The sequence below is a fragment of the Epinephelus fuscoguttatus genome, linkage group LG10 (assembly GCF_011397635.1).
Source record: "Epinephelus fuscoguttatus linkage group LG10, E.fuscoguttatus.final_Chr_v1".
Lineage (NCBI taxonomy): Eukaryota > Metazoa > Chordata > Actinopteri > Perciformes > Serranidae > Epinephelus > Epinephelus fuscoguttatus.
Window position 1 is genome coordinate 6541407 of NC_064761.1, and position 27356 is coordinate 6568762.

General features: G+C 40.8%; 1 protein-coding gene across 6 annotated transcripts in view; it reads left to right on the forward strand.

The window, feature by feature from the left end:
• LOC125895244 (phosphodiesterase 4D interacting protein) overlaps nt 1–27356 on the forward strand; it is a 114624-nt gene that overhangs the window by 77864 nt on the left and 9404 nt on the right. For all 6 annotated transcript variants that reach the window (XM_049586909.1, XM_049586904.1, XM_049586908.1 and 3 more), the window contains 16 exons: nt 737–874; nt 964–1143; nt 1325–1519; nt 1599–1853; nt 2033–2198; nt 5223–5335; nt 5997–6163; nt 6642–6951; nt 7062–7239; nt 7457–7573; nt 8944–9421; nt 11217–11452; nt 11562–11610; nt 23113–23381; nt 24011–24160; nt 24344–24541. In XM_049586909.1, coding sequence (XP_049442866.1) covers nt 737–874; nt 964–1143; nt 1325–1519; nt 1599–1853; nt 2033–2198; nt 5223–5335; nt 5997–6163; nt 6642–6951; nt 7062–7239; nt 7457–7573; nt 8944–9421; nt 11217–11452; nt 11562–11610; nt 23113–23381; nt 24011–24160; nt 24344–24541 — 3199 coding nt within the window. The remainder of the gene's footprint in view (nt 1–736; nt 875–963; nt 1144–1324; nt 1520–1598; nt 1854–2032; nt 2199–5222; nt 5336–5996; nt 6164–6641; nt 6952–7061; nt 7240–7456; nt 7574–8943; nt 9422–11216; nt 11453–11561; nt 11611–23112; nt 23382–24010; nt 24161–24343; nt 24542–27356) is intronic.

The window sequence follows — 27356 nt, forward strand, 5'->3', positions numbered from 1 at the left end:
CTAAGGTTACATAGACTTCCATTCATTTCACGTAGACTTACCCTAACCATAACCTCAACAAGCCTAACCCTAACCCCTAATAACCTTGACCTAACCCATCCCCAGTATCTGGTCTCCAGTCTGAAGTGCATCCCAAAAGGTAGCCTAATACCCACATGCATACCAATGACCATGCAGTACATCCTGTGACCTCCTGGTAGTTACTTGTGGTTGGTGTATGGGTGCCATATTGTGTATCCACCTTGTATTTTCAGCTCCAGACATCACAATAGCATCAGAGCGTTTTTTGTTGCTTAACCTTTATTTAATAGGGAAAGCCTCATTGGGATTAAAGGTCCAGAAAATGTTAGTGGCCTCTTGCAGGACTCCTAGTGATAAGTTAGGCTACTTAGTGATTACAAACCTAGGCTTGGCTTAAAGCTGAATCCTCAGTGGTTTAATTATTGCCTCTGAATCCACTGAAGGTTTTAAGAGAGAGCTAAAAACTTATCTTTTTAGACAGGCTTTTTACTGAAGTTGATGTTTTTGGGCCTCTGTGACTTTATTTGTTTTCTGTGCCATTGTGTGTTTTCTGTGTTGTCTCTGTATTTTACTGCTTGTTATTCTTGCTGTAAAGCACTTTGTGATTTTATCTGTGAAAAGTGCTACAGAAATAAAATTTACTTACTTACTTACTATGCCAAACCTAAACTCTCAGGTTCAGCAATGATTGACACTTTGTTCATCTAACCCTCAGCGTGCAGTGGACGACAAGTTCCGCAGCATGGAGGAGAAAGAAGAGGAGACTCGTCGGCTCCAGCTGCTGCTCAGAGAGAAGGAGAGAGACCTGGAGAGGCAGCGCTGCGTCCTGGCCAACAACGAGGAGACCATCTCTGTAAGAACTCACATGCACAAATCAAACTTCTTCTCCGCCTTCTACTCTGTCACCTCCACAACTCATTATCGGTGATGTGTGTTTGTCAGAGCCTGGAGGTGCTGGTGCGTGGTAAGGCTTTGGAGCTGGAGCAGGTGTGTGATGCCTGGAGGAACGTCCAGCGGCAGCAGCAGGAGAGCGAAGAGAGACAGAGCAGCGGTCTGAGAGAGAGAGACGGCATCATCACCCAGCTGCAGGCGGCACTGCACACTCGCACGCAGGAGGCCCAGGTACAGACAGGAAGTGGTCAAAAGGGAACATTAATATCAGTTTTTTTTTTCATCTTGGGTTGATGAAGAGGCAGTTTGGTTAGATCCTTACACAGTTAGTTTACAATTTTCCTTCAACAAATCATTTTCCTAACAGTGTTTCAGATAGGATTCATGTTTCTTCTTCCTCTCTCAACCGTAGGAACTTCGTTGCACTCTACTGGCTCAGATCCAGTCAGCTCCCAGGGACGTCCTGGAGGAGCTGAAGGTCCGCCTCCAACTCAAAGATCGCCTCTTCCAGGAAGTGCTGGCCGACCGGACCCACCAGGCCCAGAACCACCAGGAGCAGATCCAGGATCTGCTCAGAACCATCAGCTCCAGGGACCAGTACATTCAGGTAGAGCAGAGGAGCTCAACAGAAGCACTCAGAAGTTGTAAGAAAAAAATAAAAATAAATAACACCAATCTCCCTTCAGGACTCTGCTGGCCGGCTCAGTGAGGTGATGACAGAGCAGACGGGGAGACTCCAAGAGCTCCGCAGACAGCTGAGCTCAGGTGTTGTATCGAGGTCAGACTCTGGACCAGACTCTGCTGTGGAACTCCAGGCCCTGCAGGACGAGCTGCGTCTGGCTCTGAGAAGGGAGAAGGAGAGCCAGGAGCTGAGCAGGAGTCAGGCTAACAGAGTGGACTCCCTCACCAGGACTCTGTGTGTAAAGGAGGAGATCATCAGGGTGAGTGAGAGGGAGAGAGACAGAGAGAAACCTTTCAGTGTCATGATGATGTTTATAATTTCATCTTTGTTACTGCAGCTTTCTAGTCTCTGTATTTTTTGTGTTGTATATGTGTTGCATACTAATGTATGTGTGTGTTATGATCCGTGTGTGCACGCCTGTGTGTGTATGTTCTGCAGGACTTCCAGAGGCAGATGGTGGAGCCCTCCGGTCTCCCGCTGGTGGAACGGTTGACCCAGGAGGTTCAGGAGCTTAGGGAGAGCCTGGTCCAGCGGGACGGTCCCCCAGCAAGAGGCCCCATCCTGGGCCGGGACCGGCCCAACAGCAGGCAGCCCGAGTTTGGAGGTGGGCATCAGAGAAGCATGGGACAGTATCTGTAACAGCAAGAGGGAGCTGTGACTGTGGTGTGGGGCTCCGAGTGTTCTGCTGTGGTGGTAGTTGCACTGATGTAACAGAATTTAACACGTGGGACCTTCTGGGTGGAAATACTAACAGTGAACATTTTTGTACTGTAATCAGTGATGGTGATGAGATGGACAAACTCTTTAGTAGTCTTTAGTAGTCACTGCAGGTCTGCATGCTTCTTAACACTGATGACAAACAAGTTTCATGAATGATACAGTTAATTGTGGGAGTTTAAAAGCCCTTAACAAGCAGTGTCACTACCTGATCCATACCATAAACCACATTTGTTCAGGTCCTGTCACCTGACTAATGGGCTGTCCTGACCTTAGCCATTCGAGGTGAATGCCTAACCCCAGCCATCCTTGCACATATGTAGAACAAATCAGGTATCCAGTACGGTTCAGGCAGTAACAAGCAGCGTGATTTAGAATGCCATTGGGTTAAATAATGACTCACACTTAACAAACCCTACATCAGTTTAAAGCAAAACACCTCACAACTCCTTAAGTGTCAATAAAAAAAGAGCTGTTGAGATTATGGGATCCATATATCACTTGCTTAGTCTCTAACAGGAGTGCAATGAGAAAAAAATCCTAAAAACACAAGTAGAGGCTGACATTTTTACCATGTGTGTAGCCTCAGTGGTACATTATCATTCTGTAGTTTTGACAGTGAATTTGAAAGAAGATGATGACTGTCATCAGTAGTTTTATTTTGGGTATGTCATTTCAAACTAGTGCAGAGATTTAGTTGGAGAATGGTGTAGGTCCTATTAAATTAATTTCTTGAATCATCATCAAAATGCACATCAATTAAACATTAAGTGAAAATTTACAAATTGCTAGAATTATTTTTTAAATTCATTTGTAAATATAATTAGTTTTTCTAATAATTTTGTCATGTTGGAACAAAGCTCTCCATATTGGCATGTTTTTTTCCTGAGTGAGGGCCAGTTTAGAAGTGGCTGGAAAAAATGTTTCATTAAAGTGTTTTATAAATGTTTCAGTGAAGTTAAATGTTAAAAAATGTCTTTGTCTTAAACATATTTTATATTTTGTATAACTCAAAGCCTCATTTACTGGGTTGTAAATGTTTTGTATTTGGTCACGTATGACAGTGATAATATATTTCCTTATATGTGGGTGTGTGTGGATGCTTTGCATGTTCATCAGCTTGAATGAGCCTGTTTCTGAATGCTGCAAATTGTATGACAGTTGAAACAAACTCATATTTTGTTTGACTTGATAATATGAAAATATAAGAACATTCCACACTGCCTTTATGTGATTATAATTCGGTATACTTGGTGTATAGCTGTCTTTTATATATAGCAATATAGCTGAGAAAATGTAGATTTTTTTCAAATGCTTGCAATAGTTTGCTTTTGTGTTTTTATGAGATTTTGTGCAATTCAGCAACCCTCAGTTCCATCTCTGTGGTTCAGTATAAATGAATACTATTGTAAAATTGAGTGTCACACTGGAGAACAGTAAGCATAACTGATTCTTTCTTATTGATCTTTCCATAAAGATGAAGAAATGTAAACTCTATAGAAGTTTAAGCCACATGTGTTGGATTGCAGATATTACATTTTATTTACACATTTTCAGCCCCAAACATGTAATTGAGCGGTTCAATAAAGAAACTTGCCGGGTACTGCATCATGAATTTGTGACTTAAGGAGATTTTCATGGAAGTAACAGCTTGCTTGTGTCTTTGCACGATGGCCTTGTTTTATGACTTTCCCCACCTTTAGAGTTGACATCACTGTAGTACAACTGTCTCTATCACATACACCAAGTACAAACACTTTACCCAGTAACTTAAGCAACCGTCCAGTTTCAGAGGAACAAGATCACCCCTTCTCTTCCTGCTGTATGGATAAAGTACCACACACTTATGCATAATATACTGTAAGTCACATCAATTTCAAAGTCAGCTCATAAAGCACATAAACTATTGGGTTAGTCCTGGTTTTCAGTTTGCAAAGTTACTAGGACATTACCCAGAATTCAGTCCAAATTCTTTAAGAAATATTTGACTAGTCTCCCCACACTTTGCATTACATTTAATTATGTAATGCTTATATTTGCCCTTACATTATTTATTATTATTTGCCCCTTACTGTTAGTGATTCTGGTGGAGAAACACTAAATTCCCTCATTTTATTTTAATGTGACTTCACTGTTCTGCTTAAAGCAGTCACATATATGATAAATGCGCCAAAGAAAATCTGAATAAGCCTTTAAAAACACTAATTTGTCTAAAATTTCTGTCGGGGTTGTTAAAATCCCTCAACCTCACAGAAACAATGCTGAGGACATGACATCAGTGGTTTCTACAGCCCTGAAATTTATTCTGATGAGATCAAATCCAAGTAGGAATGTAACATGGAGGGTTACTTTGTTATAGACAATAAATATGTCACTGATGATGCGAATAAGAGTCTAACTGCCTTAGCCTTTAATTCATTTCATCACCAGTACATTCAGGTAAATTCAAGTCCGTAATTTGCCTCTCTAAAACATCTTAAACTTTATGAATCCATCTCCTCTATTAGTCCATTCTGTTCCTGAAGTCTTTTTCAGTTGCTTTATGCTGAAAATTGAAGCCTAACCACAGTCAAGTGCAGTTAATAACACAGAACGGCCCTCATATTAGTGAGCTGAGAGCTGTTATATGTACATGCAGTTAAACTTGTGTATGATCTGAAGTTCCGTGGCATAGCTGATGCTGCGTTACAAATTACAGGCATCATATGAAATTGAAGAATGTTATTAAGTCAGCTGATGTGGATGAGCAAATACTTCAGAAGTCATCAGATGTTTTCTCTGTGCTGACAGTGTGACACTCAGTAGAATGGTTGCTGGTTGCTGGGATTGCACAAAGTCATAAACAGAAAACTGAAATTGAGAGAATTGTTTAAGAAGCTCTGGTCTAATTTTTTATTCCTACCTCTTGCAGAACTGAGCTCAGAGGATGAAGACGAGGCTGATGATGATTTGAACAGCGAGTACACTGAGAGCATTGATGAAGAGGAGTCCAAACTGAGGGTCCAGTTTATGGCCAACACCAAGGTAGGAATAAATTTAACTTTTTTAAGCAGTTTAAGAAGGATTTTAAGGGAAATTGAGGCCTGACATCACATGATATACTGGGCTGTCTTTTATTGCTGTTGATGTTAGTTGACAGCTGAGAGGGGGTAACATTCGCTTCCTTAGGATTTACAATCTCAGAAGGTGCACCCAAGACACATGAATGAGGATTTTACCAGCAGAGAGTTTTAATACTTATCTAATGAGACAGCTTTGTAGTTTTGGACTTTATTAGAAATATTCCCCTTATATACATTCCTTATTGCTGTTATTTTATTTTGTGACTGTTTATTTGTGTGGATAGTTCATATATGTTTTTTTAACCAATTCTCTAAGCGACCCTAATCAAAAGGCATACACTGTATATAGTATTTATGAAATATGTATGAAAATCAGCTCTTAAACCCATATGACTGCAGCCCTCAGACACATATATGTCTAAGCGCTGGAGTTTTATGAGGCGTGAAGCTGCTGTAAACTATGTTGATTTGTCTTGGATTTCTGGTCCATTTGCATTTTTTAAAAAAAAGTTGTTATCAGTAATATAACTTTTATTTTGCTGGGCTTTGCTGGTATAGTAAGTTACACCTCAGAGGCTTGTAACTAGTAATTCAGAAACAATCCTGACTGTCTGTCCAAACAGGGTTCTGGAGGCACAGGAAAGCCTCCATCCCAGGATCTGTTGTTTGAAGGTCAGGGACTGATGGAGGTCAAACAGCTGGTGGAGCAGAAGAGGGTGGTGGAGAGAGAGCTGGGAGAGCTGAAGGCTCAGCTGGAGAAGGCCGGCTTCTCCTCGCTGTCACAGATGAGGTAAGATGATTATGATAAGAATAATTCTGAATGTATCTACTAACAAGTATTTGCTTGTTTATCATTTTTTGTCTGTGCCATAGAGCTCCATTGCTGTCAAACGTTTATTTTATTTTTTTTTTAGTTTATTTTGCATAGTTTATTCTGACTCAATCACACATACACCATCCTGCTGCTCCAAATACTCACTAGAGCACCAAATGTGGATCAATCCACCGCTAAAAATAGTCCCTAAATTTACCATTTCCTCCTGTTTTTTTTATAAAAACTACAGTGAGCAGCCATTTTAGGAAATTATTTAGCCTTTTTAAATATGAAATTGTGAGGTGTGTTGAAAGATTTACGCTTGGCTGAGAGCCGCTGACAGGAAGTCAGAAAGTGAATAAGAAAAATGTAAGGATACATAAAGCAATTTTTTCAGCCACTAGAGGGCAACAGGTCATTTCTGACTGTCCATCCCTCTCTGTCTGTTTTAAAGGAAAGCTCTGTTCAGCCTGCAAGCAGAGAACAGAGATTTAAAGCATCATCTGACTGAAGGGCTGCAGCCCGGCAGCACGAGCAGTAATGAACAGAACGGTGAAGAGGAGGAGGAGGAGGAGGAGGAGGAGGAGGAGGAGTTGGATGTGACCATAGAAGGGGTGGAGGAGGATGAAGAGGAGGAGGAAAGCTCTGAGATGTGGGACGCCTGGGATGGAGAGCTGTCTCTGTCACAGACCAACATCCAGACCGGTGGTGAGCAGAGAGTCAACAGACCTGAGTCACTGCACCTGCTCACCAACTCCTCACAGGTAGGGACCGCCCTGCAGGGAAAACTCACAAAGACACTACAGGTCCATTGAAAACAAACCCATCCTAAAATATGTTTTCTTTATGTTTTTTTTTTTTTATTATTATCCAGGATGTCCTAGACAGTGAGCTGTCAGCCAGTCAGCAGCAGGGCGCCGTGTCCTCAGTGACGCGTGAGAAGACCGTTCGTCTGCAGCAGAAGAGCAAAGAGCTGCAGGAGAGGCTGATGGTGTCTGAAGCTACAGTGCAGGCTCAGGCCGAGCAGCTCAAAGACTACAGGGAACTGCTCAGTAAGTGCACACACTGATGACTTAACTTGTAACGCCTCACATGCTGTGTAAATAATGTGTGATTACATTACATACACATGCTACATACATTACATACGTCTATTTTGCAAAATAAGCAAAACAAACATCAGCAATCAAAAATATTAAAGATGAATCCCAGTGACGTCAGCTGCAAACACAGAGGTGTAAAACTTCCTCTTCTTCTGTGCCTGTGTAGCAGAGACAGCCGTACAGCAGGACAGTAAGCAGATCCAGGTGGACCTGCAGGACCTGGGCTATGAGACCTGCGGCCGCAGTGAGAACGAGGCTGAGAGGGAGGACACCAGCAGCCCGGGTATGTCTTACTGCTACAGTGTCTGCAGGAGGGAGCTCTGTTTAAAAATGGACTTTACATGAGTTTACAACTTCTAAAAACAAGTTTAGAGACTTGAAATACAGTATAATTTCCTGGAAACAGCAGCTGGTGTTGCTGGGTAGTTGTAGTAGCATTAGAAAAACACCAGAGGGGAGCAAAGAACAGCTCTGACAGTAAACAGTAGCATCTGCAGATCAACATATGTAACTGCTTGCATAAGCGTTATTTACACTGGGGATGATGAGGACATGTCCCCATCACTTTTTGAAATGCCCAGTTTTGTCCACCTCATTTTTAAAAGCAAAAAAATTGCTCTGAAAAATAGCTAGCACCAAGAAATGTTGATGTAAAAATGAGGACACTTTGAGAAAAAGTTTATTTCACAATAAGAAAACATACAATGCAATGTAAATACAGTAGAAATCAATGTGCGTCCAAAACAAGTAACACAAGCTTTAAAAAAAAAAAACATCCCCCCAGCCCACTGATTCTAAATTGACCCAGAAACCTGCATTTGCTGATCAGTATTGTTGACACAGTTTCCAGTGATCCAGGTTTTCCATTTTCTGTCTGTAAACGTGACAGCACGTATGATCCATTAAAGTCCAGGGGTTTATAAATTATTCATAATGAATTAATGTGTCGCTGATGTGAATAAATTCCACATGCATTTAAAGAGGTTAGTTCCTCAGACAAAAGAGGATGGAAGAATAAATCATGGCTACATGTCTCAGAGATAACATTCAATGAGAGAGGTTGATCCTAGAGAATAAATATTTGACAATTCAGAATGCTTGAGAGCCTTACTGCATTATATTATATTATATTACATTTTTAGATTTTGAATGGTCACCTGCTGCCTAAATTTTGTGTTCTCCTTTACATAAAGAAATACATTTCCACCATAAATGAGTGCAGAAAAATTCACCAGAATACAGGAAATTAAGTGTTTTTTCCTTTAAACATCAGGACAAAACACAACATTTACACTTTTTATACTCTTTTTTTATTGTTTAGATTTACTTACAGCAGTTTAAAAGCTCAAACATATTTGTGTAGCTAGCGAGCAGAACTTCAGTTATGCAGGTGTGTAAACATTTTCTCATGTTTCAACAGCACCACAAAGTACAGCCTTTAAAAAATGACCTTCAGCTCATTTAAAAGCAGTTTCAACAAAAAAAAAAGCTTCATACAGAAGGTATAGTGCAGGACTGTTGTATCAGACTGCTTTAGTTTTAGATATTTGTATGAAAGAAAACATGGGAGCTGTTGACTGGAACAAAGAAGTTTTATTTATTCATCATCTCATAGGAAACTGATAAATGTGTGGGCTCTCTGTTCCCTGACAGAGTTTGATGACCTGGAGATGTGCACATCTCTGGACTGTGGGTCCCAGTGGTGGCCTGCCAGCAGCAGCAGCAGCAACTCCGCCTTCACTAAAACCACCACCCAGAGCTCCGGTGATGGAGACGAGATGTCGTCTCTTCAGCGCCTCGTCGAGGACCTTCGCTCCCAGCTGTCCCGCTCTCAGGGAGTGATCCGCGGGCTCCAGAGCCGGCTCCGCTCCCTCTCCACGTCCAGCGACTGCGGACCCTCTACACCTCGCAAGGTCAACTGGTCCTTCCAGGCTTCGCCTTCCCAGAGTGGGGCAGAGGACGACGAGGGTTGGCAGTCATCCGATGGAGGTCCTCTGGCTTCACCTCGTCACCCCCATCCAGATAAGGGCCTGCAGGAGCTGGTATCCCGCGTGGACGCACTGGAGGACCAGCTGAGGAAAGGAGGCAAGAAGTCTGTCAGCGAGGACGTAAAGTCTGCCACCTGGCCAGGGTGAGAGTTAGGAACCTACAATTTCCTTTTTTTATTTGGAATGTTTTTGCATACATGCATGAAATACAGCAGAATTTTTAAAAAATATATATATGATAGGGTGACAAAAGAAAAGACAAAAAATCCACAGAGTGTGCCTTTTGAGTCCTGTAGGGCATTTAATGTAAAACATTTTTAGAGGAAGTATTGGGTTTCATTGATGGTAGCTTAATAGTGATCGGAAATATGTGGAAACAGAAGTGATTAGAAATGATTAGTGAATGAAAATAGTATTTCTGGATTGAAAGAAAGTGTTTTTAGCACAGGTGTTGACATGAATCTGTTGTACTGTTGGAAATTGTCCTGTGGAAACAGACATTACGCTAAATTCATGACAACATGGGACAACTTGGAGGGGATGCTGAATTTGCTGCAAATTCACACAAGGGTATGTCAGAAAACAGGGAGACATCCTACTTAAATATGATAAAATATGCTTATGAAATAGGGAAATGTTTCAAGACCTGTTTTTATTGTATTTTAGGTAAAAAAAAAAAAAACTAAAAATAGCTAAAAATACTGGTATGATCTATCTAGAAGAAAAAAAGGAAGAACTTTCCAGTATCCAGGATATGACCTATCAGTTTATCACTGATACAGTTCAGTCTGTACAGTGATCCGCATTAATCACTGCAGGCATTACACACCCCGTCAGTCTCTGTCAGTATCAGTCCATGTTAATCAAGTGTAACCACAGATGTTTTTATATAAACTCTGCTGCCTGACTGACAGTCCGAGGGGATTAACTGACACGAGAATGAGAACACACTGTCCCATTTGCCATGTGTGACTGGACTGTAGCTACAGTCAAGCTTTAGTCATTTAGGGGCTGATTCGGGTCTCCTGTTAATAGCAAGCGGCAACCTCCACAGCTGAAAAATGAAGCCCACGCTGATGTGCCAGACACTGTAGTTCCTCAAATGGCCACTTGAGGCTGGCTCCAGAAGCAGTCTGGTACAAAAACAGTTTTGGTCGCCATAGCTAAATTCAACATTCTTGACAATTCTACAGGGGGTGAATATTTTATTAATATTACTCACCTGTTTACACATTTAATTAAGGCTTGAATTTACATATAAACATTATATATATATATATATATATGTGTGTGTGTGTGTGTGTGTGTGTGTTAAAGACACAGACACTCACAATTTAAGCTATCCAGCTGGTTACATACAGTGAAACCTTAAAGCATTATCACTGTTTAGAAAATGTTATGGATTTTGTCATACAGACAAAACTACATATCAAATGAGCACAGGAACATCTGCTATCAAAAAGTATCATTAATTTCTATTTCCAACTACATTAAACAGGCTGTACTTGGTTTTGTCACATCTTGGCATTGCTTAACAACTGTCCCAGAATCACTTAGATCTGCTTCAGACAAGACAACCAACTAACTAAACTAAAAGAAAACACTCATCAGTCATTGAAGCAATTTAGAATTCTTTATCAAATAAAGCCCTGGATAAAATTGATTTCTAATGAGACTGTCCTGACTAAAACAAGATTCATGTAGTTTAAAGTGACAAAATTAAAAAGGAATTTTATTGTTGTATGTTGTTTCTGTAGGCTGATTTATAGCTGGAGGTTAGAAATTAAAAGCTTGCTTCTGTGGACCATATTAAGAGTAAAGGAGATTCAAACAGTAAACATCAACAGCAGGAGTTTGTTTGTAGGGTATTATTTAGCTTTGATGTATTACTTCACATAGCGTCAGGGTAAGTAATGCTCTGTTTTTCTCTGTCTGCAGTAAATTCGACACTCTGATCCAGGCTCAGGCCAGAGAGCTGTCTCACCTCCGCCAGCGACTTAGGGAGGGTCGAGGCGTGTGCAACATCCTCACCCAGCACCTGGGAGACACCACCAAGGCCTTCGAGGAGCTGCTGAGGGCCAACGACATCGACTACTACATGGGCCAGAGCTTCAGGGACCAGCTGGCTCAGAGCAGCGCTCTGGCACAGCGAGTCAGCGCAAAGATCAGCGGACGTGAGTGCTCTGGTTTTCGTCTCAGAAGTGACAAACAATTATTAATAGGCTGTCTGATTAATGTAAAGCATAACTGAACATAAAAGAAATGATATTATATCTCCAACAGGAGATCATCCTGAAGATCCAGATGAGAAGACAGAGCTGCTTGCCATCCGGTCAGTGCTCATTTACTCATCATTGTGTGTGTGTGTGTGTGTGTGTGTGTGTGTGTGTGTGTGTGTGTGTTGTGTCTTTGCCTGCTCATGTGTGTCTCTGTTTGAGTTTCTGTTGTGGTGTCAAGTTCTGCGTAACAGCAGGCTCGATGTTGGTCAATGGAAAATATTGCTGTGTGACGCTCGGCCCGATGTTTGTTCCTCAGGGCAGAATTATCAGATGCTGGCTCGATAATTAGGGATGATCTCACTGGAAAATTAATGACAGAGCTAATTGGTTAAATAATGAGGGAGGAAAAGTTGGGGCTGGGTCGGAGAGACATCTAACTGCCTGGAGGGCACTGTTATGCCTAATGCCTTTCCGAATATACTTCATGGATTCTTTGGCAATACTGAAAAAAAAAACACAATTTTAAACGCCTTAAGAAAGATTTTTTCAAACTCAAAAAACAAAAACGAATTTGTTCAATGTCAGTTCTGACAAACTCAATTATTATTTTACAGACAATGTTATGTTGTGATTGTTTATTCAAAAACCTAGAATTGGATACATCTCATGATGACATAATTGTTAATTGTGTTAGGTTTGTAGAGGTGTGCTAGTGGGGCTACTAAAAAGAAACCTAGCAATGATTTTGGCTACCTTTTTATGTTATGTGACCCTTGCCTTGTTGTGATGATCTTGCCCTGTTAAAAAAATATCCCTTCATTATCCAGTTTGTCTGAAGTGAGTATCACAATCCTGCATATAACATTTCAGTCCCTTGACAAAACAATGGCTACATATTTATGCAGTTACAAAGGCTCAGTCAAACCATATATTTCTGCAGTATCTGTTTCTGAGAGAATCTTTGTGTGATGTCTTTGTTCTTCTGTGCCACACACTTTATGTGGTTTCTTGTACTAGTCTTTTCTCTTACACACCACGTCAAGTCTTATTTCTTGCTGCTGGTCACAGCTGGCTGCATGTCTCGTTGGGCCCTTCAGCAACTTGTTAAGTCAGCTGCTCTGACATCACTGCATTACAAAACCCCAAAGTCCTGCAGGGCAGAGCTGTGATTGGGCAACCCTCCACCGACCACTACCACATGATCACCCAAACCATACAACTCATTAATTTTAGCTGGGGAGTCGTGACCAGCAGGGCACAGCTGATGTCCGAGGAAGGACCTTAACTGTCCAGTCGATTGGTTGGCTAATTAGGCACACAGCAGAGAGAGAGAGAGAGAGAGAGAGAGAGAGAGAGAGAGAGAGAGAGGAGACTAAAGAAGAGAAAGACAAAAGGACAGCACAAGTGAGGTCAGGACAAACATAGTTATACAAGAGGAACAAAAAAGTGTGAAGTCCCGCTATAGATTTCTTTGTTCATTACAGAATGAACAAACCAATATTTTGTTGCTTTACCAGTAGTGGAGCTAAAGAAATAATTATATAATATTGTGTTACTATTAACGCCCCACTAATCAATAATTTTATGCAATTGATAAATTAAATTGCAATGTGTAATGTGAAAGGTGTCTCTCATAGTGACACACCCCCAGAGCTTTTTAGCCTCTTTTAGCTCCTAGTTTTTGTTTTCTGGCACATTTCCCATCTGGTTCAGTCTCAGTGTTCCCAGCAGCAGACAGCTGTTTTCAGAAAACAAGCTCTGATAAAGCTACTGTACATGACCTGCCCAGCAGCACACAGCAGACAGACACAGTGAGAGACTGGCTGAAGCTGCACAGCATTTATTGTATTTGCAAGGTGCAAGCAGAAGAGAAGCAGGCTTGAAGAATGAAAACTCCAGCTTCATTTTCAGTGTGAACTTCAACTTCATTATGAGACAGACATTGTTTCAGTGTGTGTGCATTATCATTAAGGTCATCAGGAAATATAAGGGGGAAAAAGATGGCAGAGAGAGAGGATAAGGTGTTTCTAATGTTGGGCTTTAGTGACACCATATTTGGTCCACAAACAGTTGAGGAGGGGAGTCACCTTACTGGTATAGAGGAGGCCTCTCAAGTGGCAGTAAAGTTCAGGGACTTAATAAGGAAGATCACTTGCTGTAAATCCATCCAGAAAACTCAGCATGAACAGTTTTCATTAGGACTATTCCAACAGTAAACTTGTTTAGTATAAACATTTTTTTGTAAAACAGCCTCAAGAGCCTGACTGATTAAAACTTCTGAAGTGATATAGTCCCTGCTTTAGTAGTATTGCAAATGTGGTTTTGTCTCTTTGAGGGTAAAGCTGAAAGAGCAGGTTGTGGCCGTCTCTTCTGGATGACTGATGAATGTCCTGAATGTTCAGTCACTTGTAACACGACACCTAATTCTGTTTCATAACACGGCTCTTTGATTTTTATACTTGAATGAAATGATAAAATGCAAATGTTTGCTTGAAAGGTGAAAAAAAATATCATGTTTTGTTTTATCTTAAATTTGTAAAAGAAAAAAAAATAGTTGCCAGATTATAGGCAGTTACAGTAGGAAAAAATACAGAATTTTTAGTAAGTAAGTACATGTCAAAAGATATTCCTATATAGTCATTTAAAGGGACATTTCACCCCAATATCAAAAATACATATTTTTTCTCTTACCTGTAGTGCTGTTTATCAGTTTGGATTGTGTTGGTATGAGTTGCCAGCTGTTGGAGATAACAGTAGTAGAGATGTCTGCCTTCTCCCCGATACAATGGCACTAGATGGCACTCGGCTTGTGGTGATCAAAGTGCCCAAACAATACATTTAAAAAAACTCAACAGCAATGTCTCTTTCCAGAAATCAAGAAAATCCACAGACCTTGTTGCCAGCACTTTCATGAAGGAACTATTTTCTTACTACTGAACTACACCCACCAGCCATATCAATGCACAGAAGCAAGCATGCATCTACTCATGGATGAGAGGCTTGTGCTTGAGACAGTGTGTGATGTATCCTCCTGGGCTGAGCTGTAACGTTAGCAAGGTCAGATGCTAGGTGAGCTAGCAGTAAAATATGTACTTTTGATTTTGGGGTGAACCGTTCCTGAGTGCTGGGTCAAACTCCAGTTAACAAACAATGCTCTGAATAATTAGAGTTGCCCCTCAGAGAGAACGAGAGTCATACAGTGAGAGCGAGAGGCCTGCAGTAATCTAACATCATGCTGTTGCGGCACAGATGGCCGACCAGATGTGAAGGAGAATTATCGAGTGTGTTTTCTGCGACAGCCATCTCATTTAGACTGTCCCTCTGATTCTGTACATACAGTGTGAAGCTTAAGCTCTGCATTAACTTTATTCACACAGATGTACAGACAGTCAAGGCGTGTTAATGCATGACAAGGTATTAATAATAAAAAAAAAATCCTGACTCATAAACAAATTTGCTTTAAAAGAAACATGATGCCTCGCACATTCTGTTTTTTATCTGCTAAATGTTCATTTGTTGTCCCCACAACGACTCTCGTAACAACTAATGCAGGATTAACATTTCATGTGTAGGCACTCAAAGCACTTGGTTAAGGTTGGAGAGAGATGGTGTTCTGGTTGAATATTAAAAAAGGTCCACACTGGCTTGAAGCATGAGACAAGATGTGTTTATTCTTCAATAATTAACGATCCTTCATCTTTTCCAACCGTTAAAGAAGTATTTCACTGCTGGTGAGGTGGCCCTTAAATGAAGCTATGCTGTCTATGCAGTAGAAGGACACATTCGAAACTGGTGCAACCAAACTATTGAAAAGAAAGAAAAAGGACGCGTTTGATCAAGAGGTAGAAAATATACAACTTCCAGAATGCACTGCGTGGCACCAGGCCAATAAATGCTGCCACTGGCGGTTGAGGTAATGCAAACACGTCCGTTTGAAACAATGGCGACCAGCTGGCAACAAACGATCTTGTATTGGGCTACAGTGAAAATTTAAGCTAAAACATGTTTCTGAAAACATTTAAGGCAAGAAATATGCAACTCAGTGACAGAATCTTGGTTTGAATTTAAGCAGCACTGCCTAGTTTTACCATTTCATTTAAGTTTTTCCGATCGTCCTGCCCGCAAGTGGAAGTTCCTATGAAATTGCTAAATAAACAATTAGCTAGCTATAAAGTATTACGTTAAAAGACAGGTGGTTAAGGCTAGGGTAATGGTAATGGGAAGGGTTACATCACATTACTCGTAAAGTTAATCATGTATTAATGAATTATAAAGTCAATCATTGCTACATTTGGTCTCATGTAATCACTACAGTGTAGCATTGTAGCAGGGCTCAGATAACTTTCGCTTTGGTGGGTTTGTCTCGCACTATCAGAGGGCATGGTTCGTTGAGGTGTGTCATGTACGCTACAAACAGAATGTGTCTGCAACTATACATGTGATCCAGTGAAACTCTGTCGGATGAGGTGCTTTGCATCAATATAGGTAATTCAGCAGAATTTTGCCGGGGGGAGAGGAGGGATATGTTAGATGGAGGGAAGTTTACCACAGTTTATTTACACATAGTACTCACATTGTATTGATACAGAGCTGGTTGAAAATCGGGAAAGTATCCCTTTAACCAGTGTTTTAGGATGTAGGATTTGGACTCCAGCCCCCGGTATTAGTGTCCTGCATATATGCCCACTATCTACCCCGACACCCTCCTCAGTTGGAAAAACATTGCCACAAAACAGAATCCAATTACATTTGCCCAGTATTTATTTGGCAGATCTATTCAGTTGTATTATGAATATCATTTTAAGAGACAAGGCTGGAGAATAATGAATGATGTGGGGCTGAAGACTGTCACAACACAAAGTAAAACATTATACTATATTTTCTTTATCATTACCTGGGAATGAAAGATTACACTTACACTATTAACATGAGGAAAAAAAGAAGCTGTGATTACTAAATCATCCACAAAGTGCATTTACAGTCTATTTAACCCATGGTTAGGTTGGTTTCACGACTGAGTAAACCCCTTCAAAGTCACTGACGCACCACCGAGTGAGTTATTAAAAAATCACTGCTCTCACTCAGCCAAACATACTTCAAACCTGCAGATATGTGTTTGAAATTCTAGTGAAGACGTCACAGTTCTCAAAGATACCAAATCTGCCAGGCTCAAATTTGGGGAAATGTGTCTAAAATGATGTGCAATAAAGCTGATACGCAATATATACTGTGTATGATGCCATCAAGCAGTATGGAATAAAATATTTTTTTCTATCTTTAAAGCTACTGAAGGGGAAATAAGACTGTAACTGTATGTTTAAGGTTTAATTGCCAGGTCAGTGAAAAACAAATACTTACATCACTGTGATTCTAATGAAATGTACATTACGTGGATAAATGTATGTCTGTAAACAGAGTGTGATTGCACTGATGGCGTAATGCTGCCGAGGCTTTTGCTGCTTGCGTTGGGCTCAGGGCATGTTGACAGCCTCTAATCAGGTTAAGTTATTAAGACCTCCATTGGGAAGGGAAATGGGTCATGAGCAGCTAAACGCATAGAGAGAGAGAGAGAGAGAGAGAGAGAGAGAGAGAGAGAGAGAGAGGGAAAACGTGAGTGGAAGCAGCAGAGGGACGCAGCTCAACAGAGAGCATCAGTTTGCTTCAGTGTATCAGGAGCAGCACATGGTGTTAAACATCCAGCACTGCTCTGATCTGTCTTATGTAAGATTTACTCATCATAAACCTGGATTTTTTTTTATTTGTGGACCAAGGATAATGCAGTTTTAATGGGAATTTATCTGCTACTCCACCTACCTAATCTGTTCTTGGATTTTCTGCAAGCTAAAGCTGGATGTAAAGTTTTCTCCCGGTGAGAATCTTCTTCAAACGTGGGACACATTTTCACATTTTCAACCTCTCAACAAATCCTGAAAAGAAGAACCACACTTACCTACAGAGTCACTCTTGCACCAGAGAGAAGCTTGCGTGTTTTTGCAGGTGGACAGATGTACAAACAAGAAGAAAAAGAAAGAGGAAGTGCTGCTTTGTGGATGATCATTCATTCAGCTTCTGTTTCTCTTTCTCTCTGATGGGCACTGCAGCGTGAACGCACGAGCCCTCGGGATCCGGACATCCGCTTATACGCACATCCCTCTCCTCCCTCTTCGTGTTGCTCTTTCGTCACTACATCTCCCCCTCGGGGCTGCTGCTGCGGCTGCTGCTGGTGGAATAGGTTGTGTCCAGAGTGGTAATAAAAAGGGTTTCCTCTGAGGGCACAATTCAAGCCTTCAGTGCAAAAAAGACTTATATTGGGGCTGAGATGGGCAACAGTGGAAAGAGAAAAAAGGCAATTTAGCAGGCTTGCAAACAAAAAATGGAGAAAAGAGGGAGACTCAGAGTGCAACTGCAAGTTTCCTCAGGCAGTTGAGTCAGTTTTTTGTTCACCACAGAGCTAATTATAAGAATAATTTCTGTATTTTTGCATTTAAACTCATTTCATGCTTCACCTCATCACATGTTGGTGGGGGGAAATCTCAAAACTGTTTTATTTGAGCTGCACTGGGGATACAATCTGGCTGATCTGCTGTGGTTCAACATTTGGACATCATCCTGTTGTTGCAGCAAATACACAAATCCTTTAAATCTGCTCTGTAGATCAACTATTCTTTTGGTTTTCTGGCTTCAGTCTGCACTTTCCATATGCTTGCCTTTCTGACCTTACAGTTCTGGCTACCTTAGAACCTGATTTGGGATCTATTTGGGTTGCCACCTGCGGCCCCAGCCCATAGGTGTGTGTGTGTGTGTGTGTGTAGGAAGCCACCAAAATCTATCTCCCTGGGAAGCCCGAACTTAATCAGAGGATTTGCTCTGCTTTTCACCTGATCGCTCACACGCTCTGTCATCCCTTCATCTCTTTATCCCTCGCTCACGCTCTGCCTGTCCACTGTACCTGCTGTCACACACAGTCTGGGGTCAAGACCTCAGCCGCTGAACTAATGAGACACGCTCGGTTACCTCTGGAAACACGGCTGGGAGGAAAAACTTCAATAGAAAGAATTTTAAACATCTAAGGAGTCTGAAGGACAGGAAAGAAAACGGGGGAGGGATGGTCAGTCAGTAGCCCAGGCAGAGGGCCGTTGGCCAGGGGAAGCAGAGAGAGCTGAAGGTGGCTGATGGCTCCTTTGTGGAAGGCCATGCTGTCGAAAAGCAGCCCTCTGTACAGGGACTCTCTGTTCTCCTTCTCTCTGTGGGAATGGAAAGCTCAGGAGAGAGAACTGCTGCTGCTGAAGAAACTCACCGACAGAGAAAGGAGAGCACTGCTCATACAACTTGAAAAGTAAGACCAACACAAAAACAAGCAGTGATGTAGCACTTTTTAAAACAACATTACATAGCACTTTTTTTTTTTACTATAAAATGAGTGAAAAACTAAAAGTCTTGTGGAGCTGTTTCCCCTGCTTCCAGTCTTCTTGCTAAGCTAGGCTAACCACGTCCTGAGTCCAGCTCCATACTTCCATACTCCATCCTCTGCCCTGATAGGACTACTATTAAAGGTTGAAGAAAAGTTGTCTTTCTCTTGGCTCAAATGTTTAGTGTACTGTTTAGCTGTAAAAAAGAAAGTTTGTGACCCAGTTGCCATGTTGGATTGAGCTGAGCCCAAACAGAGCACCACCCACCCGCTGGACCAGCTTCCTCATCTTACAGCTAAACAGTACAGTTAAATATGTATCTGAATTTTGAGGCAAGAAATAGGCAACGCAGTAATAAAATCTGGATTCATATTTGATCAACGCTGCCTAGTTCAACAGTTTTACTGTAGTTCACAAGCAGAGACTGACATGATTGAAAGACTCCTTTTGTTGTTGTTGTTTTGACAGGTTATCTATCTCATGTGCTTTTGTGTGGACGTAGTGACAGTTTCAGCAAATATGAGAAAATGTTATTTTTGTAAAAGTTACCAACTGTAGCTTTAAAATCTTTCTGAGAGATAAAACTACAAAAAAGATACAAGCATTACTTAGGTAAAAGATTTAGGAAAAAAAAGAACAATTTAGTACAGTAACTAAGAAAAATGGACTGAAAAAAAGTACAGACTGCCCATCAGGTTAGTTACATTGTATCACCAGTGAAAAAATAAAGTCCCCACAGGAAGTAAAAGACGAGTGTATAAGAGTAAAAGTAAAGCAAGTAAAATACAGTACATAGCGGTTAATCCAGTTGTTCAACATTTACCTAGAATGTTGTATTAGCAGCACGTTAGCCTCAAACAGCTGATTTAATGGCTCGTAAAAACAAATCAACAATCAGAAAACAGCTGTTATAAAACCTACAGAGCATTGTACAACAAGGCCTTTGCAGAGTAGATTAAAGATGCTACTTCATATTTGGTCAGTCACAGATCTGACAAAATAGTGGACGTAACAATGCCATTATCTTCTCTACATTTCGGGCAAAGCTATGCTAGCTGTTTCCCCCATAGATGTATAATGATAACTAGATACCAGATGCCAAGATGTGACCTTTTCAGTTGAATGGAATTGTTCCCCTGGCACGAATGGCAGAATCTAGTTTCTAGCTTTCATGTATATTTCCACGCAATGTGCATGAATATGGGGAACTGCCCATTGGTTCAACAGCCCATTGTTCCGACCATATTAAACTCATTGTTCCTAAGTCCGTTCCTAAATCATCATGATGCCCTGTGGTTAAGGTCTGGTTAGGTTTAGGCACAAAAACCACTTGGTTAGGGTCAGGAAAAGATCATGGTGTGGGTTAAAGTGAAAAAGAAAGTGGCAAACTCATAAGCCGTGAGCCTGCTCCGCCTCAAGCCGGTCGTGGCGCACCATACGCCCGCCGCGAGCCGTTCAGCACCGTGGACAGTCGGACTAATGGGATGTCGAACCAATGGGCTGTCGAACCAATGACATGGACCCTGAATATGTGCAGTGGTGTTTTCCCACTGGCCCGGTCTGCAAGTTCCTGGTCAACTTATAGACTACACTGTGATGAAATCACAGATTTTAAAATTATTTTTCTTGGCTCAGGGAAAGTTTTACAAATATAAAACCTCCATGTATTCACAATTCATAATGGGAAGAGTCATAATTGACATTTTTTGCATTGTGGTCTATGAGGGAACATGCCTTTTGGGCTGCAGTGGACTTTTTTTTTTGCTAAAATACTGTGAGTGACAAAAAAATTGGAAGCAAGACTGAACTGCATTCCTGGGGGCCTGCAGCTGACCAGTAGCAAACAATCTCATATTTCCATCAAACAGTAAATTAAAATATGTTTATAAAATCATTTAAGTCAAAAAAGGCAAAGTGGTATCTTGATTCATATTTAATCAACACGGCTAGTTTTACCTTTAGGTTTCAGTTTTTTCAGCCTCTATTGTTAACAATACACGGGACATTGTGGTGCACACTTCCTGTTCAAACTCTCATATTACAGTGAAAGAGGGCACTAAAATATGTTTCTGATCAGCACTGTCTTGTTTTATTGTTTGATTTGACATACTACCAACATTGTTATGATATAAAGCTGGTTGGAAATTGGCAAAATATACCTTGAACAAATCTTCTGCCCTCACTGTGTTGATGCACGGCTGAGCAGCAAACTTAATAGATTACCAGTAAATGTTGAAGGCAAGTTGGCCTTCATAATTATTCCGTGAAACAACTGTGAAAACCAAATCGGACATCAAAATAAATAAAAGTGTTTTGAGAGATGAAATTGGAAAAAATAGCTAGGATGGGTTAAATTTAAGGTGTTGAAAATTTGTACAGAACAGTAACTAAGGACACCTATAGACTGGCTTTCAGGTTGGTTACGTTGTTCCTCATGACGGAAAGAGACACAAACTATCACTAGTGAAAAAGTAAGTCCCCAGAGGAAGTAAAAGACATTTGCATAAGACTAATAGTATAATGCATGTATACTTGCTAACTTGGCTCGCAGAAAACTCACTCCAGAGCTACCCCAACGAAAACATTCTGTTGTTGTTGTGAATGTGATGTGACCACAGATGGAAAAGTAGGCCACTGTAGATTGAATCTGATGCTGGAATCTTCTTGTAAATGTGGGTTTGTGCGTGTGTGTGTTTATTGCGTGTGTGTGTATCAGCCTGTCATTGATTTAGATGAATGACCTTCACCTCAGCATCTGTGTACCAGCACGTCACTGTTAATTAAATCAGCTGTAGGGGACACATTGCATACGCATTATGTATGAGTGTGTTGTCTGGTTGTCCCTTCACCTTGATCTGAGAGGCTGCCCTCACGTCATGTTATATTATGTCAGTGAGTCTGCATTTTTACCCTGTGCGATATGATGCGGTGTCATGTATGCGTAAGTCACTAAGAGGCTTCCCTAAAGCAACGCAATACATTCAGCAAAGCCTCTGTGGGAACGTGCAGATCAGCAGGCAGGTGGCTCACACACCTGGTACATCATTACTCATTAATGCTCTTTATCCGTGAAGTCACAAGGCAGCTAATGTAGCTGTTCCAAGTATTTCCATGGTCCATGTATTTCAGTTTTATAGATTTTCTTTATTATTTTTAACTCATTTTACACCTGGATTTTATGTTTCCACAAGTGGTGATCAAGTATGTAGCAAAACCTGATCTGATGGCCCAGTGTAGAAGCAAGTGAAGCAATATTTTCATGAACGATTGGTTCTATCAGCACCGGCTGTTCCTTTCATTATATATGCCAATACCTAAAGATCTAAAAGTTCATAGTTTGATCGATTAAATAATCCATTTATTGGACTTAATAGAAACCCACGTTTAATAATTTTTGACTAAATCACTTTAGTTTCTTTTAACATTTTACATTAGTAGAGCCATTAATAATAGAAATTACTAACATACAATGGAATAAAGTACACTTTGGGGCAAAATCTGTCTTGCATTAAATGATCAAACTATCACCAAGACCAAATATTAGTTATATTTTAAGTTTGGTTAAAATTAGATTCTGCAACAGAAAAGCAGAAAGGAAGTCAGCAGCCATGTGTGAGGTCTGCAGTGCTGCTGAAATAGATGGGGTAACAAATAATAGCTGTCATGAAAGAAAAAATAAACTTGCTCAATTGAGACAAATTCCTGAAGACCTCTCTTCGTTCGCTACTTGTTTAGTTTTTGGTTCGCAAACCTCTATTTTGTTTACAGGCGGTTAACAGGCTTAACCGACAGTATACAACCAACTTCTTACGAAATACGCTTTGCGGAGCCTAGTTAATTTGCTCCAAACCAGCAGATGGAAATGCAATTAATTTGCATTTCTTTTTTCAACATTTCTAAAGTTTGTTTAAAACTGGCTTGACAATTGAGTGGAGAGAGCTTAGCTTCCTTTTAGGAGAACATCCTGATCAAACCCATACAGTGATATTCATTTATACTCCTGATAGGAAGTTATTGTGTAGGTCTCTCTGGTTTGAACAACTCAAGGCCCAGACACACCAAACCGACATCGAAGAACTTGAGGCTATAAAGACGAAGAACTGTTTCTGCTAATTCTGCTCTCATTATGGCCCTCTATGTTAAAACTGATTGACTTGATTGATAGCACATACTAATAATATACTATATATGTGTGTTTGTGTACAGACTTAGTAAGGAGCTGCAGCAGAAGGACAAGGTCATCGAGTCTCTCCGCGCCAAACTAAACCAGCACCACCACCATCATCACCCTCATCGCTCTGACACGCCCTGCAGCAGCCACGCTCTCTCTGACACCACAGACCAGTCGGATCGCATCTCCTATGTGTCTGATGAGCATGGATCCATGAACGATGATCTAGATCTTTGCTCTGACATGGACGCTGCCAGTGAGCTTGGTCAGAAGGAAACTCGGTCTTCTACCAGGGTCAGCACAGGTGAGAACATGACAGCCGTCATCCAGTGGATTTATACAATGCTGCATGAAACATGCGCCACCCGAATGGTATATATACAATTGGAGAGGGAAGTAATCAATACAATAATTGATACAAATATTAAAAATTGTCCAAAAAATGATACAGATACCTCAAACATTTCCTAACAGTTGCTCACTGTAGAGTAGTATTTATCAAAGAGTAGGAAATGGTGCATTTGTTGGGGACTATTTTCAGTAGCGGAATAATCCACATTTGGTGCCCTAGAGAGTATTTGAGGCATCTGAAGGGTGTATGTGGGATTGAGTTAAAATAAAGTATAGTGTGTGTCTTCATGGTGATGAAGGAACATGTCACCCAGTGCAACAGCATGACTCATTGATGTTTTTTAATAGTTTTTGGACAACTATGACGTGGAGGAAGAAGATCTATTATAAAATAACAAATCTATAAAATATCAGCACACTTATCTTGTAAGACTAGCCTTTGGCTCCTGTCACATGACCTAAATATGATTTTCTGAGTGCAGAAAGGATTTGAAACACACAGACATGTACCCGTGTTTTGATGTTTGGTGTCTGTTTCATCCATCATGTCCTCTGGTGACAGCAGACTCTTTTCATTTCCAGATTGCCACTCTCACAGTGGCACCATGTCACATCATTCGTCTGTCCCTCCCTCCATCACCTCATCCCACAGAGCCCAGTCCTGCCTCAGCTGTCCCAGCATGCATTGCCCCAGCTCGCCACACAAACCCGCAGACATGCAGAGTCAGACAGGTAGGAATGGGCTCAGGAATGTGACTCAGGCTGTAACAGACAAGCAGAACTTCCCTACATGTGATTTACTTTTCTGCTGCGTGATTTCGCCTCATTACCTCTGAGACGCTGCTTTGTGCCGTCCTGTTTCTCTTTTTTATCTTTCTTTCATTCTGTTGCTTTGGATTCTTCTTCTCCTCTCAGCTCCAGCCTCAGTCTTCACCTCTACCTCCTTCCACCCTCCCCCCAACTGCTCCTCCACCCAGAGGATACCTATGCCCTTCCATCCCCACCCCACAACCCTGCGCACCCGTTACCAAGGCAACAGGGGAGTGGGTTTTTCCTTGGCTGAGGTGCATCAAGAGCTGCAGATGTTACAGAGGCAGCTGGGGGACAGTGAGAGTGCGTCGGTTGAACTGTATAAGCATGAGTGTGGATATGAGAGTCTGTTAACATTTTTTTTTTTTTTTTAATTACTAAAAACTACTTGTGTGTTTGAACAGCTCAATAACACCGCACAGCATACCAGACTGAATATCAGTGGCATAAAAACAAGCCACTGCTGGCAAGGAAAATTTTGGGGGATCATATTAACTTCCATTCTGCACTGACATGCTAAGGAAGCTGAGTAAGATTTTCCAGCCAACATCCTAAATCAAGTGTCTTCCCCAGCTACTGCACTTTAAAAGTTCTAACTTCCAGAGAGTCATGACATGCATTTTTATTACTTTATTTGTAGATTTATCACATTCAGAATATGTCAGAATATAGAGACAAAGAAAAGGAAACACAGAATGACAGAAATAAAAGAGGGATCTGTCAGGACAGAGGATCCTGTTTTGCTTATAGTAAGTTTGAGTTTTCAGATGATTTTTTTCTTAGTGCTTATTATTAAGAGAAGCAAACAGTCTAACAGTAATTAACAATTTAAAACCAAGGTAAAAAATAATGCTTACGAAATCCAAAGGAATACCCTATGCCTAGTGTAAACAAGGGGCTATTTCTTGGTCTGAAAAGTAAAGCTAATGCGGGAGTTTCTTACTTCTGTATTCTCAATAGTGGCCAGCAGGGGGAGACTCCACTAGTTGCAAAACGAAGTCAAATTTTACACAAATCCGTGAAAAATGGCCCTACTTCTGATTTGTGACCTCAGGAAACATTTTTCCCATGTGTTTATGGTCTCAGTTGCTGGATCCAAGTCCTCCATGATGTTCATTTTGGAAATGATGGTCAATTTAGAGGAAAATAGACAATTAACGGGATAAGCCTTAACACACAGTTACCTTATGATTAACAAGTCACTACCACAGGGGTGTCTTTGGTTTCTCACGTCTTCTCTTCCACAGCTCCACCCTCTCATCCAAATATGGTCACTTCAAGGTGGTGACAACCAAAACATGCTGAACTCGAAGCTTCAAAAGTTAATTTTGACAGCTATTTTAGATTTAGTGTTAGTTCAGACAAAACTGCTTATTAGTTTTAAGCACATTTTAGTCATTTTTTTATCCATCATAGTTTTAATCTAGGTTCACTCGACAAAAATCCAAAATATTTTAGTCAACTAAACTTCAAAACCTTTTAATCGAAGGAAATTCATGACATTTCAGTCAGCTTTTAGTCATTATGTCTTCTCTATTTTTTTTTCAATCTTTAAACTAATCCAGTAAGGCTAATTCATAAATCATAATTTATAATTGAGGTGACAGGTTGTACAAACATTTTTTTTCTACAGCTACAAATAATATCTTTCAAACAAGAAAAGCTCAACATGTCTTTATTTATGGTCCCAAAAACACCACAAATAACCCATCAAGGATTTGTACCCAGGTTCACTGTAAACTCTGAGTTATCAATCTCACTGTTAAAAGGCAGAAAAATAACCATATTAAACCAGAACTCTTTCTCAATGGTTGGTGATTAAAACTTTCAGCCGTCAGAGAAAACTCAGTTGAGTTCAGACTGTTTACTTACAGCACAGCTACATTCACAGATAACTGAGCCTCCTACCTACCTGTCAAGGTAGCTGTGAAGTCCTGCAGCTGGTTGCTACTTGCTCTGCTGCCATTCAGTGGCTAGCGAGGGGGGCTAACTGCTAACAGCCACCGCTGCAACTAACAAACTTCACAAATCCAATCACTTCCACCATCTGCAGCCAGACACGCATGGCTGATTATTTACTGCTGAATTACAGCTCACAACCAATGGCTGACACTGCTTTGGTGTGGGTGTTTTTGTTGGCTAGAGAAACATCCTGTTGCAGACTATTTACTAGAGTTTGCCATCCTAACGCTTATGCAGCATTAGAAGATAATTGGAAACACAGCCGCTCTTGGCTTTCAGTGTCTGATAGTCCACCACTTACATTTTGTCACATCTCGTCTTGTCTACGAAAATGAAAGAGAGATTTCGTCTTAGTTGTTATTATCAATATCTATTTTTTAACTCACCATCATCTTGTTTTCATTTTCATCATAGTTTCTATCAACAAAATAAACACTGTTAAGTCCACAAACCTATAGGTGACAACACAGTAGCTACGTCCACTTCTTCTTATCAAGTCTATGAGTGGAAACCACAACGTCTGTGCCGTGGAGTTGGCATGACACCTACATTCATACTCAGCATGATGGGTTGTCCGGTTTGAGCTATTAAGAGATGTTTGTTGACCTCACCATGAGGTGTCCTAGATACTTCAACCGCTTTCCCTCATGTTTGATTTTATCTGATTATTGCCAAAACCAAGCACATGTGGTTGAAACACCTTGAGAGTGAGTTTGAGACAGTGCATTCTATGTGTGGTACTACCACAGGATGGCGCCAAAGTTTGAAGTTCTCAGATTTCTCCCACAATGGTTTCAATAAAAGGAAGTCAGATTGATGCCCTGTGCAAGGGAGGGAACATTTATAACATTTTATCTGAAACATTGTTTTCTGTATGTGAAGCAAGCAGCTTAATATGATGTTTGCATATCCAAAAAGGATTAACCATCCAGCTGGCACTGTATTATCTGCCTCACCATCAGTATGAGGATCACTGGTCTTAATGCTGCTATGTGCAGATACATCTTCTTCTTTTTTCCTTTTCTTTTTGCCTTTATCTTTAACACACTGTACTTTCTCTCTCATTAAATAACTGTTCTCCGTTTGATGCTTACTGAACCCGGAGCACCCAGCTTGAGAAGGATTTGCTGTGATCTTTAAACACTAATGAGAGATG